Raw genomic sequence first — 18,882 nt, 5'->3', positions numbered from 1 at the left:
TGCAATGTGAAACTGTTCTTTCTTTTTTCTATAAGTCAAAACGGGAAGGGAGCAGTGGGAATTGTCAAGGTCAAAAGTCGCTTTCATTAATCTAGAGAGCCAGCCGACCCCATCTCCAACTGTTATCAACGCTAATTTGACCGGCGGTAACACTAATGAGGGCGACCTCAGGTCACCCTGCCATGGAAAATGATGGAGAGTTGTAGCACAGGTTGTGTTTTCAGCTGAGTGAGTCACAAAGTCAAAGAGCCTCACTCAGTCTCAGGGGTTTTTTCCCTCCTGCTGCACCTCCGAGAGCTCAATATAAATGTCAGGAGTTAGAAGTGCAGCTGATTTGTTTTGGCATTTTGGAAGTGGGATTTTTATTACAGAGATTTATGGATTCCGGCAATGAAAAGCTTGTAAGCGTGGCGATACTAAAGAGGTGACAAGACTCCATACGAGTTATACTGTTGTTTTAACCTCTGTTCAGTGACTTCAAAAGACCTTTCAGACCTTATAAATTTGTGGTGATTTTGAATCAAAAAGCTGGATCTACAGAAAGTTACTGGGAAAAGAAAAAAAAAATCTATTAAATTTCTGCTTATTTAAGTCCGGATGGCCGTTAGTGCCTGCAAATAACACTGGGAAAAGTTTTAGTTTCCATTTTTACTAGTGAATCCTGAAATGAATGCTTGAATATCAGTAATTTCCTCATTACTCTTCATTGATCCTTCTAAGCTTATAATGGATTTACTCTTATGAACAAGAGAGAAATTAGGAGGGACCGGTGAATCACTGCAGCAAGTCTTTGTGTACTTCCACAGGGATTCTAAAAAACATTTATTGAGGCAAAAAAAGTTGCATAGTTCTGCTTTAAGTTTATTTACATTTGAGCCCCATATGCCATGCGTTGGTGTTGTGGCTAAACCAGTTAAACATTCAACAATTCTGATATACTTTAAAAGTTTTCTTCAGCATTTATCAGATTTAGTCTCCTGTATTTGAACCGAGCTCAGCTGCCGTCTGGGCTTGCGAAGGTAAAGAGGTAAAGTTTCTTGTGTTCTCTCACTCATCTCATGCGTGAGTTTTGGTTCTCCATCTTGCACAACCGATACTCCACTTGACTTTGACTCAGCCTCTTCCTCATCGAATGTCAGCTGAAACACTTGTTTGTGTGTGTGTGCGCGTGTGTGTGCGCGTGTGGGCATGTTGCCAGTTTCAGTCCTCCTCCGAGGCAGAAACTCTGGAATGTGTTGCAGGAGCGCCATTGAGATTTCTCTAATCACTTTCATTGTTCGTCTCGGATGATCCGGATCCAACAAGCTCACTCGGATATCATTTATTTTTTGTTCATATGATCTCCTCCGAATAGATTTACCCGCCTGTTGAACTGCGGGATATAAATAAAGTGGCCTTTGTTTGGCGTCACACACACCTTCCAGCCCAACGCAGTTTTTCCTTTCATGAATGATATCCCGTCATTAAACGCTCGCTTGTTTGTTACGCACAGCATGCGGGGATTGTGAGCTGCTGAGGGCTGCCAGTTGCGCTCCGACAGATTTAAACATGCAGGGCAGTGCTGCAGATGGATGCTGCAGAGTGATCCGAGCAGGGAGTCCCTGCAGAGGCAGTTCATCCAGGAAACACAATCTGAAAACAACAGCGAACACAACATGGAAACCAGTCAACATGTTGACCGGAGGTGCAAATGAAGAGTTTCTTTTTTCTTTTTTCATTGTATATTCATCAAAATGTTCATATAGTTTTTTTTAATAGGTTATTTTTTTCATTTGTTCTCCAATTCATCGCTAGACACTTTCAAAATCCTCCAGCCTGATTTTTTTCTAATCAGATACAAGTTGGTTTGGCTCATCATCATGCCTGTGTTCTCTTATTTGGATGAACATGGATACGTCGTAATAAAATCCAACTACAGTGCTTCATTGTTTGATGAAATGCATAAATCAAGACAAATGAGCTATAGCTCTATTCAGTAGGATGTGTAGGCACTGTCTGTTCCGAGGATGTCAAAGCTTGACGTTTCACATAAAAAAGCTTACTGTATGTTCATGTGAGTGGGCGAGTCTGGCAAAGTTTGGATTTGTTGTGTTATTGTAACAAATTGAAAGTGGGGTTTTACTTTTAGAAAATCTGGGTAATTAACTGGTGAGAAAAGGTTAGGAAGTAATGCTGTGTAACCCAGAGGTGTTTAATCTTGGTCTTGTGGGCCAAAATGCTATTTGTTTTTTTGGCCCGGACTTATGCTCCATGCAAATACCAAAACGTCGAGTGGCGTCGGCTTTAAAGCCTGAGTGGGTCAATCGTCTATGAGAGGGACAACAAAGCGATAGATGATCACACAAACAGACCTCACCTTCTCATCTACAAATAGTTCATAATCATCACCTTCAGTTTGGATTGAGAGATAACAAAGTAAAATGCAGTCCAACGCAGGCACAGGGATAACGTGCAAACTCAACACAGAAAGGTCCCGTCGGACGATAGTTTGAAACCAGCTTTAGAAGATATAATGGAAAAAGAACTTCCCTTTAATTTAACTTAGCTTTGAGCCATAGCTCTGTTGTCGGTTTTCTTTGTTGAAGTTGCCAGACTGTGTCCCTGCTTGTTTGTCACCGGCATGTCCGTATTTCTTGCTCTCTTGTTGTTTCAGGCCTCTTGGATTTCCTCGTGGGGTCCTGGCCGTGGGGCTTCATCGGGGCGTTCGGCACGAGCACGAAGGCAGCTGCACTATAAAAACGAGTGGGCGACGTGGAGCGTCTGGTCGGTGTGCTCACGCAGCTGTGGGGGCGGAGCCTCTGTGCGGACGCGCACCTGCATCACCAGGTAACAACAGGGGCACTCGGAAAGTACGTGGAAATGAATGGATTTACATTTCTGATGGTCAGAAGTGGGAAAAAAATCAACTGCAGTTTTCTGCCAGTCAATAAATAATTACTGGTAAAACATTTTAAGTCCAATTTGGTTCAATTTGAGTATTTTGAGTCACTACAGCCAACTGTGTTGTTTTCTTCACCTTGCGGAACTCCATAAATCTCTTTTTCCTCTGCCTCAGGAACCCCGTCGGTGGACCATGTGCAGGAGATCCAAGACAATACAAGATCTGCAACACCAAGGTCATATCCGCACAAACGTCTTCACACACTGTATTTAAGATTTTCAATGCAAACATTTGTGAACGATGACTGATGTGTGCTCTCTGAATTGATCGTGGAGGCGTGTAGCCGCAGCCGAGGCTTCAGGGCGTGAGCTGGAAATTCACCGACATTAACCTGAGTCACTGTAGGATTCCACCACGTGCTGCGAGGCTGACAACTGTGTATCAGATGTGTGTGTATGTTAGTGTGAGGCTTTGTTCTTCTAAAAAAATGTTCAAATTTTGGTTAACAATAGGTGCATGTCAATTACAGCTTAGATTTAATAATGAGGCCTTGTTTGTTTGCTTGTTTGATTGTTTTCTGTACTTGTGTCACATCATGAATTAAAGGCCCCCATATCGAAAGTTGTTACATTTTGAAAAAAGTACATTGCAAGGTCAAATGTTATCCGCTCCAGCTGGTGAGCCAGGCCCATTTGAAGAGTTCACAGAGGAACACAGGGATTTGTCCGCTCTGGGGAATGTCAAATTAAACAAAGCCAAGATGAGACACTTTCTAGAATAAGGTTAGGGCGCGCACGCACGCACGCACGCACGCACGCACGCACGCACGCACAGACGCGCGCGCATCTTTGGTCTTCTGTCATCAGATCCTCAACATGATTGTAAACGAACGCACCTCGCCATGAACCATCTCAATCGTGTCTTTCCTGTGTGTGTGCAGGACTGTCCGTTTGGCTCGGAGGACTTCCGAGAGATGCAGTGTGCTGCCTTCAACGACCGACCGCTGATGGCTGGACACTCCTTCAGATGGACCACCTTCCATGGAGGTCAGTGAGACGAAACATCAGTCTGTATTTAACAGGCGTTGTCTAAATCTACAAGACTGTCTCAACTTCTGACTTAGTTCCATTGTTTTTGCTCATGTTTGGTGTTTTTTTTGCACTCTAAGGAAAACAACCACAAACATTCTTAGTTTCTCCTTTTTTGTCCTTCTAAATCTGCCACCTTCTATAAACCGGAGCTCATCTCAGCCAAATCTGCTCAATCTAAATATTGTACCTGCCATAAAAACCACTGTAAAATAATGTATGTATTTCATATTGATACACATAGGTATACACATGTCAGCTAAATATAACAACATCCCCTGATCAGAAAAAAAAGAAAAAGAAATGCTATTCAACGTGATCTTTGTCCCAAAAGAAACATAATGAATATTGTGAACAAAGATTAAGTTTTGTGCTTCTTGATTCTTTCTTGTACACTTAATTAAATGAAATAGCTGATGAAATTACTGTACTTCAGAAAATTAAACAGAAACATCCCACGAGAGTGATACATTTCGCCTATTCATGGATTTTCCGTCACAGTGACCAAATAAAGATTGACTGTTTGGACCTTTATTGACTTCATTCAGCACTCAGTTCTGATTTTTTAAAAGGTTTAAAGCCAATAAACATCAACATATGTGATATATGTGGAGTTATGAAGCCAGGGGGAGATTTCACTTGTCGTAGACCGTTCTTCATAGTGACATGCTGGTCTGGTCACATATTCTGATTTTTAGTCCTCAGTCAATGATTCAATCAATGATTGATCATGTGGAGGGGCTTCTCTACAAAATATACTCCAATTGAGCAACTGACAGTACCGTACATATTTTATGATTGCGTCAGTCTTAAATCTGTGAGAGCTGCAATCTGTTTGGTGAATTTTCTCTGTAACATGTCTGAGTCTTCTCCCTCCGCTCCCTTTATGATTTCTCCTTGTGAACCTTTTGCCTTTTTGTTTTCCACACGCCTCCCTCTGTACCTTTCTGCTTTGCTTGTTTACTCACAATAGACTGATGAGCCGCTGACCTGAGCTCTTTTCCCACCAGGCTCTAACCCTTGTGAACTCAGCTGCCTCGCTTTGGGTCACAACTTTTACTACAACTTTGGCCGAGTGCTTGACGGGACTGCCTGCGACAAGGAGCTGGGGGCGGTGTGCGTCAACGGACGCTGTCTGGTAAGCGCCAGAAAAAAGGGGCGTGGTTTTATATTCGGAAGAAAGTCAGGCCAGGTTTTTGGACAGCTGGCAGCTATAATCCCAGCTACTGTGGATTTAGGCTAATTGTTACTGTTCCTCAGTGACATTTTTCATGTTTGTACCAGGACGGAGTAGGGTTGCACAGACTAGTCAACTGATCAACGAGATGACTTTACTGCTGTGCAGCGACTCTTGTTTTTTTCTTTATATTGTGTCGCCTTCAGATGTGATAGGTGGGCCACTGCAGGGACCAAACAACACAAGAATGCTTTAGATCAGTCACAAGGCAGTTTGACATTCTGGCTCTGAACATCGATCTTTTAAAGAATTTCTGTGAGCAGGGATTTGCTTTCAACTCTGTCAAATCAATTTAAAACGCATTCTTTTTTTTTTTTTTTTTGCCTGACTCAGATATTGAGTTTCACTCAAACATTAAATCCCTCTCCAAATTCTTATTGATCTTTCAATTACAAATGAGCCACAGCCCATAATACTCAGCTTCAGTTGTCTTTCCTGGAATCTCATGATCACTGTGTTGTGTGATACAAAATAAATCCTTTCACAAAGCCCCGCATTGTGCAGAAAAGGCGCCTAAAGCACTCCAGTGAACAAGCTTTTCTTCATGGTTTATTTTATTTTAATCGAGGTCATATTTTGTCAATAGATAGTGTTGACCTAGAATGGATATTACTTTTATGACAGTTTTATTTATTTTGTTGATAGGCATGATCCCATTAATCATTTCAGGGTGAAGGGATGAGATGACATCTGGTCCGTATCTACACTGTAGGAACCACATCTGGACTTTGGCAATGAAGACAGAATATGAGACTGAGTGGCTATGTCTCTGAGAACTTTAAAATCTCTGCACTACTGCTGGATGTCTTTTCGTTCGATCTCAGACTAGAGAAGCTTTGATAAGACGGTCAGACCCACTGTTCGTCCCTCTTCCCTCTCTTATCACTGGTGACTCTGTTAATGTGACAAATAAAGTAGAGATACTTAAATGTTTTCATAAACATTTTATCTCTTCTGTGTCTTTGCTTAGCAAGTCCTCTTCTAAAACATTGCCTTCTGACAAGGTATACAAAGTAGAAACCCTTTTTCCCTTACCTCATTTTCTGTTCCAGAGTTCAAAAAGCTTTAAAGACCCCAAAAAGCAGGTTGAGAGACTTCAAACCCACAATTATTACACCTGGCTATAGATATAATACTGGAATCAGTGTGTTCAGTATCTTTTATCTTTCAATTCAACGTAATTTTTTTGCCAGATATTTGGATAACTGCTTGCGTAATGCTTTTGAGACCCTCAGTCTGGAACAAGCACAGGAAAATTAAAACTGAACTGTTAAAACCAAAGTCTTGAAAAAGGTGTTTATGTGGTTCATACAATACAAAGTTCATACTATACAAATGCTTCTGTTCATCGTTACACTACTGCTGTGTAGTGCTGTGATCTTACCTAGCTTTTAAACATTTGAATTAAATTAATGCTGTTCTCCAACAAAAGAAAGTGGCTTATGCTTTGCATTGTATCTTCTATCTCTGAAAGTTCCTCCATTGCATTTAATGGAAAACTTGAGGCTCATATTAATGGGGCTGAAATCAAATCAAGTTCCAAAGTTCATTTTCTCCTCCCTCTCCACCCTCCTCCCTCTTTTAGATTACAGTGATATTCCATATATGAATGCTGCAGCACATGTAATGCATTCATTAGATTCTGTTTATCATCTCGCCCTAAGCTTTATAACTGGATGTAAGCTTCTCATCCATCTTCACTTTGTTTTCCTTGGTTCATTGGTCATCACTATGTTTACGCAAACTTTTACATTGGTGCAACCTTATCTAAAAATCCATTTCTGGTATGCTGCCCCTATATTTATTCACATACATATTGCTGAGACACAGATCATAACCTACACTCTCTGTTTGTCATCACTCTCCGTGTTCCTTTGATTCATACTGAATGACACAAAACAGCATTCACTGATTCGTCATCATCAATCTCCAACAGAACCTGAAGCTGTACGATCTGACTATCTTGGTGGGGTTATTGAGCAATTGAAACAAATTTCCAGAAAATCTTCAGCTCTTTTTATTTTCTCTAACAATTTTACCAAATCTATGCCAAACATGACATCACGGCTTATTCTCAAATATGTCCCTGTACCTTTATCCTGTCTGTCACTTCTGTTGCATAAGTTTGCGTTTTAAGACGTCTCCCTTGAACATGAAAGTTTGTATCTTCATGGAATCATTTCGACAGACAAAGGTCAGGTGAAATCAGCAATTTTAAAATATGTTCACTTGCCCAGTAAAATGCTACCCAGGGGAAGAGCCTGCTTACAAGCAGGACCTGGGTCATTGAAGAGCACTCCTCCCACTTCACAACTCCAATGATTCGGCATAAATTTCCAAATTAACTTGGATGAAGCCCAACGTTTCTTTCTCTTTTTCTCACGCTCTCTCTCTTCTGCCCAGTCCGGCTCTGTTGAGGCATAAGTGATGTTGACCACTGTGACTGGAGCTCTCTGGAGAAGTGAACTCCATGCTGCGTGTTAGGGCCAGAGTGCACTCATCAGTGTGGACTGCAACCTTCAGCTGGCATTACAGCTCTGCTGTACACACAGTGCGCAGACCCGCGTACAGCCTGTCCACCGCTCATCCCTCTCATCCTCACGCTGACGGACATGGTGGGAAGTTAAAGCGTGTCCCTCGGGGTCCGTCGGTACATGCAGCAATAAGCCGGACTTATGTCAAGACATCTGCTCGTCGAGAGAAAAGTTCAAGTTGTGGCTGTTCTCTCATGGCTGACTGAGGATTAACGCGCGTCTTTGTTTACATATGCCCCCATATATATCGAGATATAGCATGTGTGTGTGTATGTACATGCTCACACACAGCCAGTAGTGTAAATAAGTAGATTTATGGGCCGTGGACCAGAGCTGGTCCAGGTCAGAGCCTGAAACAGGAAGCAGATGCAGCCTGATTCGAGGATTGCGAGTCGCAAATTGAGCTCATGCTGCAGAGCACATGGCCGGTTTAGAACCACAGCATTACTGCATACATGTGGAAATATTATTTTGAGGATCCTAAAGTAGTGGTCGTCACATGTGGATATTGTCTAGCCAACAGATGTGATATGACGTTGATAATCATTTTATATTTTGCCATAAAATAGCTCACTCTGCCACTTTGCATGGTGATGATTCACTGATGCATCGTTTTTGAAAACACTGTAGCAGTCCTGTCCCTACACACACACACACACACACACACACCTACTTAAAATGTTCATACATTTAAATAAATCCCTGCATATGCGAAGGCATGCCTCGGTGTTTTCAAAATCTGCGTTGTTTTATTTATGGTTTCATGTGGTTAAAAGAGACAAATGCAGCCAGCTGGAGCTACACCGAGGTACGACGTGAAAAATATGACTAAATGGGGGAACAGATTCTGCCCTGATGATATGACATGTGAGAGATGCATGACAGAAGCTGTAATTTTTATGTAAAGAAAATGTTAAATAATACCAGGTTAGAAATATAACAAACTTCGCAAGCTGACTATCGTTTTGATTCAGCAACAGGAGACTGACTCCGGCACCAAGTGGCCCCACTACAGATGACTGATGTGAAATAGAAGCCAAAGAAATGTGCCACATTCTTCATCCAGTGATGTTGCTGACTGTGCTAACAGGACGGCATGCTACATTTCTCTATTGATCCTTGAAAAAAAACCCCACATTCTTGTGAAAAACAGAATAATCAAACGTTATAAAGCAATGTAAAGTAATAATAATGTGAGAACTTGGAGCCATGTGGACTGAAGCCTTCTGTTTCATCCAGTTCATTTCAGCTCTCTCTCAGTAACATCAGCACAGATGACTTTGCCTGCCTGAGTGTTTTGCAGGACTGTGGTCGCTCCCTCAGTGGGGCCCTCATGCACTCTGCTACCTTGTCACAGAGCATTCATTTCCTGTTGTGCACACACAGATGCTCGCCGTGTTTTGTTTTCAAGGGGCTTTGGAGCCTGATTATAAGTTCCCTTCAGATTGCTGCTCTCCTGCCTGGTAACCCCCCCCTTTGATTGGTCCGATCTGCAGAGATCGTGATGAAGTGCAGAGAAGAAAGCGGCCACTTTATTCTATATAGCAACAAGATTGGCCACACACCGTAAAACATCCAGCTCGTCCTCTGTGCTCTTTGCTTTGGAAGGCTTACGTTTACAGAGACGACTCTTCAACCGGTTCTTCCCTCTTGAGACGCGGATGTTCTGTTTTCTTCCTGAGTAAATGTTTGCAAGTGGAGACGAAGACGGAGAGAGGCAAATAGGAGAAGCAGAGAGAATGAATTAAAGTGAGGCGTCACAGTAGATGGTGACTGTATGGAAAAGCCAAAATGAAGGGAAAGGTGATAAGCCTTTTACCAGCCCAAACCACGATTTAATGAACAGTTTTGTACATTTGTGTGCCACACAGACCCCTGGCTGTGACTCCATCTTGGGTTCAACGCAGCAGGAGGATGCCTGCATGGTGTGCGGAGGGCACAATTCCACCTGCCTGCACCACAAGAGTGTGTACCAGAGCAATGGTCTCGATGCAGGTAGGATACTCTCACACTCATTATATTCCTCCCCTCGGGGAATGAATTGCAGCAATTTCAGACCAACGCGGCATGGTAATAATTCCAGGCAGCCTTCATGCTTTCTCACCCAAATGCTGTTAGTCATTGGAGCTCAGTCAGGACATGATTGTTCGCTGATAAAGTGAACATTAACCACGGTCACAGTTTCGCCAAACAAAAGCGGTTGGCTGCCTTCCAGGTGGAAACTCAGCCAACAACAGGTCCAAAATTACAGTTGTTAAAGTTTCAGGAAGAACACAGAGCTCTTCAGGCCATTCTGGCTCCGTGCCACCAAAACATTTTCTACCTTCACTCTTACCTGCGGTTCAAAGGCTAATGTCGGGGTCTGATGGCATGCCGGGAAGAAAGCCTGCAGAATTTTCTTTGTTTTGTATATAATGCCCTATTTGAAAACAAGAAAGAATGAGTTATTGGGCTCTTAGGAGTCTGCTGAACATGTTGCTTGTGCCAGTTTGCTTTGCAATCCGCAGAATAAACTAAAAGAAACCAAAGTGAACATTTCTTGAGAACATGTTAACATGACATGTACGTCAATAAAAAACAAACCCTTGTGTTAATAATTAGCAAAATTGTTTATCCCCCTTGTAAACCATTATTTCATCAGTTTACCAAGAAATGCAGACGTAAGCAAACGTGGCCATTTACCTAATAAAATGTTGAAATGTTTCATTTGATTAGATTATGTTTCATTGTTGGTCTGTGATGTTTTAACTGGCACACGATGTGGCTCAACAGCATGAGATGTTTATAGATCTGAGACGGAGAAGTTTAAACATTCATCTTGTAAACAAGTTGAGTTTAGCATTAATAAACATTTTTCCAAAGCTTTTCAAGCTTGCCCTCTTTTGGTCGAGTGACAAGATTTTACACATCGTGGAAACACACTTACAGGGAGTGCTCGACACCACCGCCGTGCAGTTTGGCCTGAGACTGGACTGTAACGGTGGCGGTGTCACACAGCGCAGGGTGTCGGCGGAGCGGAGCTGACAGATGGAGCACTGAGCCATAATTGGCTCAGATTGAGCAAGAAGAAAACAGGCCGATAATGGCCGCTTTGTTTGGGCGACTCAGCAGCCTCGGGAGGTTTTTCTCTCCTCCTGCAGCTGTGTTTCCCAGCAGAGGGAGAACTGATGAAGGGCAGCGGGAAGAAAAATCTCCTCCCAAGGTCAGACTGGCCTCAAGCTCATCACTGCCTGTTTTTAACTCAGATATTTCCTCAAGTCCCGGCTCCGCGTGCTCCTTCAGAAAGCCCTGCAGATGAACCTTATGCATAGTTTCACTCTGAAGTAGGTAAGCAGGAGCAACCGGAGTGAAACGGTCTGCACAGGCCTTGATGAATGGAGCTCATTCTGTGGCCACTTTTCACTCCACAGCAGCAGGGGAACCATAGAGCTGTCCCTGACTCTTTCTGCCGCGGCTCACAACGTGAAAGATCTCTCTGCAACCAGTGGTCGTGGCTTCAAGTCATTCATAAACCGCCTCTCTCAAACCAGCGCAGTAAAGCGTCCATCATAGTCAAACGTTACTGTCTTTTAGATTCTGATTGAGCTCTAATGACATACGACATGTGAAGTAAATCACATACTCAAAAGAGCACGATTATCTCAGTAGTATTCTGATTTGTTTGTCGACTAACTGATTCCTTATCTCTCGCTGCTCATAAATGGTACTTAGCGGACAATTCAAAGATTAACCCTGATTATAAAGTGCAAAGTATAGACTATTGGCCCGCAGCTGGTCTTTTGTGCAATGTGGTTAAATGTCTTTGAACCATATGAGTAAGATATCACATTTCACAGATTGTGCTGTAAAGATTGGAGATGTTTGAAAACATACTCATGTTAGCGTTAATATGCTGTAATGTACCTTTTTACCAACATTCTTCAGCATTACCAGCAGAAATATATTTCTTACTTAATGTTTAGTTCAATGTTTTACTCCAGGCTGCAGTAAGTTAATGCCTGAGACATACTGTTTAGTGGACACTATCAAGTTTAGAAAGTTACTTTGTGGCGTTACTGACCGTTGAATCGTGCTTCCAGAAGGTGAACTCCTTTTACTTGTCTCAGCTTTTGGAAAGCACAACATGTGATATGACTTGGGATGTTTGGTGCCTCAGCTTTAATTTATAATGACTGAAGAAAGCTGGACATTTCGTGCACGCTATCCACATGCAGCACTGTTTAATCTTGTTACTCTTTAAACTCTACATGTAAAAGATAGACAGAAACTATTTCATGTCACGATTTTTAATAATTGACTGTACCTTATTGAATTTAAGGCACATAATAAAACATTCAATGTTAGTTTTGGGAGTGTTCAGTGGAGTCTGGGGTCAAACAGGACGAAACGATAAATTTTCAGGAGCTTGTTGTGTCTCTGGTAGGGGTCCCTGTGACTAAGTGAGTTAACCGTGACATCTAAATTCATCCAGGGGCCCCTCCTTACAACAAAGACGTGCTCTTTATCTTCAGCTGCCTGTATAACTTTTCTCTGTGTTTGACATCTTAACTAAAATCTCCATTGGTATGCATCTAATTAGCAAAAAGGTTGGTAACTTTTTAAGATGATTTTTAGAACTTTAAGCTCTGTTTAGATGCTAAATAACACAAAAGATGTAGTCCTCAAAAGCCACGTACTGCTTATCATGTAAAGTCATTTAAACATGTCTTTAAAGGGATACTTCAACATTTTGGCAAATTGGCCCATTTAGCGCAATTCCTTAGTCATTACGAACAGCATGCTTACTTTTTTTGTGAGGGCGAGCTGTTGTTTATTCAGAGGTGAGTCGGGGAAGGTTTTCGGGACGGGCACAATGGAAGTGAATGGTATTTTTGCTTCCCCTCGTCAAACTCATCAAATACACAATCCAACAACCCCAAAACACTTTGGTGGACACGTTATAATCCGCACATTCACTACGCTGTGAAATATTAATGCAAAATTACCTGATTGAGTTGTTTATGCGAAGATTGCTAAGACGGAACTACTTACTAAACATGGTGTCTGGGCGTAGTGATTTCAAAAGAAAAAGTAGTTCCCAGTATTTGCTTGAGTGTCGTAATGCTACAATATTATTTGTTGGTGTTCCACAGCGTAGTGAATGTGCGGATTATAACGTGTCCACCAAAGTGTTTTGGGGTTGTTGGATTGTGTATTTGATGAGTTTGACAAGGGTAACCAAAAATACCATTCACTTCCATTGTGTCTGTCCTGAAAACCTTCCCCGACTCACCTCTGAATAAACAATAGCTCGCCCTCACAAAAAAAGTAAGTATGCTGTTCGAAATGACTAAGGAATTTCGCTAAATGGGCCAATTTGCCAAAATGTTGAAGTATCCCTTTAAAGCAGCATTTCTGTCCCTGCTGTTAAACGAGTTGACTTTTCCTTCAGTCATGTGAAGCACGTAAGCTGGAGGAAGCCACCATTCAAACCAATCCTCTAACCGACTGTCTCTTCGTGTCAGGCGGTCCTTTTGGATACAACGAAGTGGCCATGATACCAGCTGGAGCCACTCACATCCGAGTCACCGATAACAGCCGGAATTATCTGGGTAAGATTTACAAGACCCTCCGGCCCGGTGTCTACATCAGTTTTAACTCTCTGCAGAGGAAGTTAATGAGTATCTCGGGCCCCAGACCTGCAGTATTAAACTTTAAAGTTATTTCCTGCACTTGCTATCAGTTCCTCTCCCCTCAGATACTGGAGGGACTCAGCAGTCCCATCTGGTTTCTGGACCGGCTCAGTGTTTTCCAGGCAGCATAATAACCAAGGGCATCTATTCTCATCCTTGTTTATGGGCCCAAAATAAAGCAAGCCTCTGAAATGGCACACACTGTGGTCTTGAAAAAAGGACGCTCATAAAGGCTTTATCTGACCACTGGGGCAAGGCAGGTGAAGGTACTTGTTTCCATCTCATGTCATGGAAAATCCCTCTCCCTGCTCTGAGGAGAAACAGCTGCCATATATAGGCAGCTGGGGCATTTCTGCCCCTCACATCCCGCCCTCACCTCAACCCGACCCAGCAATGTGGAGAGTTATTTGTTTCCATAGTTGTCATGTTACAAAATTTAGTAATCCTTACATAATTTCGGTCAAATCAAGCTTTTCTTCCTTCCTGTCCATCACGGTCTTCTCTCACACAGCACTGCAGAACGGACGATCCCAGTTTGTTATTAATGGTAACTGGAAAATCAGCGTTCCAGGCGAGTATAATGTAGCCGGGACAAAGCTGCTGTACCGGCGCTCGGCGGACACCTACGAGAGTTTTGAGGTCCCGGGACCCACACAAGAGGACCTTCATCTAATGGTAAGAATGCCTAACGCATCTCTTAATCCATCAAATTAAATAGTGTAATTATAAATGGTGGATCACAGTTGATCCATCATCTCTTCAGTCTGTTTGTATCTCACTTTCAACTGAGATTAGATCTGGTACATTTTTTGAATGTATCAATAACATTTCAACATTTCGAGAAGAAGCACTGATTTATTGATGGGACAATGCTTTCCCATTATCTCTACCTCCATAACTCAAACACATCATTTATTTTGTAATGTGTGTTTTGTTCAGCTACAATGTCCCAGTGATATGAATAAGTTCTTAAAGCAAACTGTGTTTATTAACAAAAAAAAAAAAAGAAAGAAAGAAAGTTCAGTCTGTTTTCACCTCCAAAATGAGTTACCTGCAGTCTGACTCTAAGCCAAATGCCTGAAACTATAATGCTCCTCTCCAGTGACTTTTTGTAGCAGATTCAAACCCTGTTATGGTCATGATTTTCTTCATTCTCTACTCGACCAAAGCAGCTGGTGAACATGATCTGAGCCAAAATGGTTGGATGTTGCATGTTAAAGTTTCATATGAATATATTTTATTAATTAACATAAGTTCAAAGACATTAGTAATTCTTTCCATTCATTATAGAACCAGTTTGAAATGCGGCTCTTGGCTGGATAATAAAGACGTGGGCATGTCTGGTCACAGTCCTCCTTGTTTTTATGTCTGTATATATTATATATTTGAGTCAAGTGTCCTCATGAAGCATTGCTGAAAACATAATAAGATCCTCAATAGAATTAGAAGTTCTGTGGTTTCAGTCTGTGCAGGATTGAGGACCTGAAATGACTTTTTTTAAGAGAAGATGTAAAACTAATTTTCATATGTTTTCTAAGTCATGTTCACCAAATGTTTTCATTAAAAACTTGTCTCGGAAGCTAAAAATAACATATTCATTTTGGCTTTTTTGTCGAGTCGCCATGAAGTTTTAATGAGCTACACGTGAAAGAAATATCTGTATTATGTGCGTCAAAACCATGGTATCCTAGTTAAGGTCGTCCTGGTGAGTCTGTACGACTGCAATTTATTTTTTTCTTACACATGCAATACATTGTAGGGTAGAAAATGTTCTGCTTACCATAAGAAGAAACATGTTTCAGTGAATACTTGATTGCTTCCATTTGAGTACCTTGCAGGTATTTCTCAAATAGACCTGGCTCTGCTACCAAACAGCTGCAAACCATTGAGTTGCCTGAATAGGTTGATGTTGTAATGTTTGTGAAACAGTGATAGCTACACATAAACCATGAACTCTTCGTTTTCCTAGATTTATTTTGTACAAAATAAGAATGAATGCAAAACAGTGATCGATCAAGGGGAAGCTATAAATAGAAAAAGCTGTTCTGGTTGCTGTTAGACAGGACAGCTTCATCCACTCTGTGTGGTTTTTGTGTGTTTTCTGAGGTTCTGGCCACAGACAGGAACACAGGGATCGAGTACGAGTACTGGCTGCCGCCGAACCAGTACGCCTTGTACCACGGGAGAAGCCCCCCGCGTCAACCTCACCACACTGCTGCCTTCCTCCCCTGGAATTTACCCACTACTACAACCACAACCACCACCACCACCACCACGAGCCGGCCTCCCCCGAGCACCACCCGCTCACAATGGTGTAAGGCTTGTCTCTGGCTGTATTCAAGTTTATTTTGAAAAGGAAAGAGTGGATTCTCTGTCATTGTAACTTCAGATCAGTCTCTCTCTGTTCAAGAAAACAGTTTATAAAACTCTTGCACTCATTATAACACTGTATGGATATTGAATTAATAACTACTTATATTATTTACAAAGCACTGCTTGTTAACTGACTTTGTGCAGCAGTCTACTGGGAATGAGGAAAATACCCGACTGTGCACAGTACTTGGACAAGTTTGCTTGCTTAAAAGAATCTATGAATATGACGACAAACGTATTATAAAGTAATATATTACTTTAATACCACTACTTTATGGTATGATACACAAATAACTGTACATGTTTCTCCCTTTAGTCATTCTTTGTTTTAAAAAGTGAGCATATAGAGAGGATCAGCTTTATAAATCCCCGTCTTTAAAAGTATTTCAGCCAATCATAATGATTGAATCAGTTAAATTGCACTGCCATGCTGGGAAAAGCTACCCTTCCAACTAACCTGTTAAGTAATCTCAGTGTAGTTTAAGAGAGCAACAAATCAATAACTGTATTTAAGTACAAATCTTATCCAAAGCTGCCAAAGCCTGGACACTGTTCAGACTGATTCTGTGTAGCAGAATTATAGCAATATTAGTCCGAGTGCTCGATCCAGAATTACTAGAAATAAATTGAAATGATCACATTAGCATCCCTGCACACACGGGCATATGGTCACAGGCATGTGTATAGTTAACAGGTGTAGCTAACCAGAAGGCCAGTGGGTGGATGTCGATCAGTCTCAGAATCGGCTGCTGCCAGTGGAAACACCTGCGGTCGGTTTGAAAACGAGCCGTCTTTATCTGGCATTTCTTTTCAAACTGTATATCTTCTGGCTGCCCTGCTTGCTGCTGTTGAGGAATGCAGCTGCTTTATCTGTCATGATGAGCCTGCAGTACACATGTGCTCAGTCTCTCTTTACCTCCTCATGAACGCTGACGTCCATATGGAAACCTGCGTCCAGCCCGAGGACTCACACACTCTGTCTGACTCCGTCCAGCGCTGTGATAAATTGAAAAAGCCTCTCACTAAACATTCTCCAGCTGGTGTTTTTCCTCATCTTGTTGACAGGAAAACCTGTGTTGATGGTTTGCTGGGTAGCAAGATAAACATTAATTTTATGATGTTTGAACAATATAACAAGCCTAGAATGAACTTCATCAGTGTGAGGAATTATTGAGGTTTGAAAATGGTCAGTTAAGAAAAACTTCTGTGAGCATCTCAGAGTTTTTTTTGTTTTTGTTTTTGTTTTGTTTTTTCCTTATGTCATGTCATCACTGTGAGCTGACGTCCGCCTGTGTTTTACAGCTCATATCTGGCTGAGGCGGCTCAGTGGATCTGCCGTCAGTCCATGACTAAGTGAATACAGCAGTCCTATAATCACTGATCTTTCAGCGAGCTGGTCGTTTGCCAAACATAAAATTGAAGGTTTGACCCAGAACCCAGCAAGAAATCCAATAAATTTCCTGCCACCCAACACCTGAGTGCACGTCTTTGTGCAGGAGTCCCTGTATTGTCCTGCAGTGAGAGTGGAAAACAAGTTCCATGAATCGTAGATGGCGCAGACAGCTTCTGTGGTCTACTCCTTGCAAAAACAACAGGAAGGCGTCCAGCCTTCCACTTTGCTCACATGCAGAAGGCAAGATGCACCCTTGATGGATCTGTAGTTCATCACCAGACTGACATTCAAACACCAGGTATCTGGTGAACTAGTTAACCTGACAAGCATGTCTTTAAATTCTTGGAGGAAACGTCAGTGCCAACATAAAACGAAAGTGAGAACAAGCAAACTCCATACACACAAGTTCTGATTTGAGCACCTAAATTACCTGCTGGATGAAAAACAGTGAAGTATGTTCACAACCATGAATGTGAGTCAGACCATTTAGTTCTTGTATGTTAAGTACCTTAAATTGGATTCTGAACTTGGAGTAGAGCCAGTGAGAGGAACATAAAATTGCAATAATGTGAGCTGTTTAATTGATGCAGGCCAAGAGTCATGCAGCTGGATTTCATTCCATGGGGAGTCGCTCCAACGATCATTTGCTTTGAGAGGTGGAAAAGAAATTACTGTAGTCTAATGTTAAATAAATGAGGGCATATGTGATCATTTCAGTTTCTGGCCAAGAAATCCTGGGGTGGAATTTGGCAATTTTGGAAGAAAGCGGAGCACCGGGAGGAAAACCCACCAACACAGGAGGCGTGACGACATTCCTTCAGAGACTAGGAAAAAAAAAATCTAATGCAGAGTAAAATCAAATCTGAATTTCAGTTGCCGTTCTGTAAACAGATGTTTCATTTGTGAATGTTAACAATAAGGCAAATATCGTTTTGGCGTGAGCGTGCAAAGGTTTTTTTATGACGAATTTGTGAGAAAACTTTTTTCCAAGGTAGAAAAGGTTCAACTAACTGTCGATATTGTGTTTATAGTTTCCAGATATTTGAAGCCTCCACGCCAGATTCCTGCTCAGCGGCCTCACAGGCCCATCCCGCCACGCCATGAGCGAGAGGACACCCACAGGAACCACCTCCCTCAGCTCACGCCGGGACGTACGTTCATCTCCCTCCTCAGCCGACCACCAACACACTGCCTGCCAGGTTACAGTGGAGGATTTGATAAATATCAAATAAAAATTCAGCTGAACTTGTTGAGGGAATAATTGACTTGACATAACGCTGACAGCTCAGTACAATGATACAACACACGTGCTCATTATTAACACACATCTAACTGAGAGCAATTTGAAGGAGGACAATTTCTCTGCAAAGAAATTAATTTCTGAAAATAATTTTGCTTCAGGCAGTGTTTTTCCTCCCCACCGTCGACTAAACGTATCCATCCTGGTAAAGGATTCAGCATGTCTGGAACCACCTGTCAAAAACATGACACACAAAAAGAAGCTTGCATCTCTTTGAAAGAGGATGTCGTGTCATTAAAATCATAAATGACTGTTTTTTAGTTTCTTTATCAACTTGTTTCAAAGGAAACCTCACCTTAAGTGTAGTGTGGGAAATCAATTGCACAGAACTGAAATCAACTTGATTTCACAAGTCAAAAAAATGTCTTATGCAACCTTTATTGTTTTAATGTAACCTTTTCGAA

General features: G+C 41.8%; 1 protein-coding gene across 1 annotated transcript in view; it reads left to right on the top strand.

Moving 5' to 3' along the window:
* adamtsl5 (ADAMTS like 5) overlaps positions 1 to 18,882 on the top strand; it is a 36,077-nt gene that overhangs the window by 14,199 nt on the left and 2,996 nt on the right. The window contains exons 3-11 of the mRNA XM_030097258.1: positions 2,654 to 2,826; positions 3,056 to 3,116; positions 3,822 to 3,927; positions 4,980 to 5,107; positions 9,612 to 9,735; positions 13,245 to 13,331; positions 13,924 to 14,087; positions 15,519 to 15,726; positions 18,210 to 18,329. Of these exons, the coding sequence (XP_029953118.1) occupies positions 2,654 to 2,826; positions 3,056 to 3,116; positions 3,822 to 3,927; positions 4,980 to 5,107; positions 9,612 to 9,735; positions 13,245 to 13,331; positions 13,924 to 14,087; positions 15,519 to 15,726; positions 18,210 to 18,329 (1,171 nt within the window). The remainder of the gene's footprint in view (positions 1 to 2,653; positions 2,827 to 3,055; positions 3,117 to 3,821; positions 3,928 to 4,979; positions 5,108 to 9,611; positions 9,736 to 13,244; positions 13,332 to 13,923; positions 14,088 to 15,518; positions 15,727 to 18,209; positions 18,330 to 18,882) is intronic.

The sequence above is a fragment of the Salarias fasciatus genome, chromosome 1, assembly GCF_902148845.1.
Source record: "Salarias fasciatus chromosome 1, fSalaFa1.1, whole genome shotgun sequence".
NCBI lineage: Eukaryota > Metazoa > Chordata > Actinopteri > Blenniiformes > Blenniidae > Salarias > Salarias fasciatus.
This window is presented reverse-complemented; position numbering and strand designations above follow the sequence as displayed.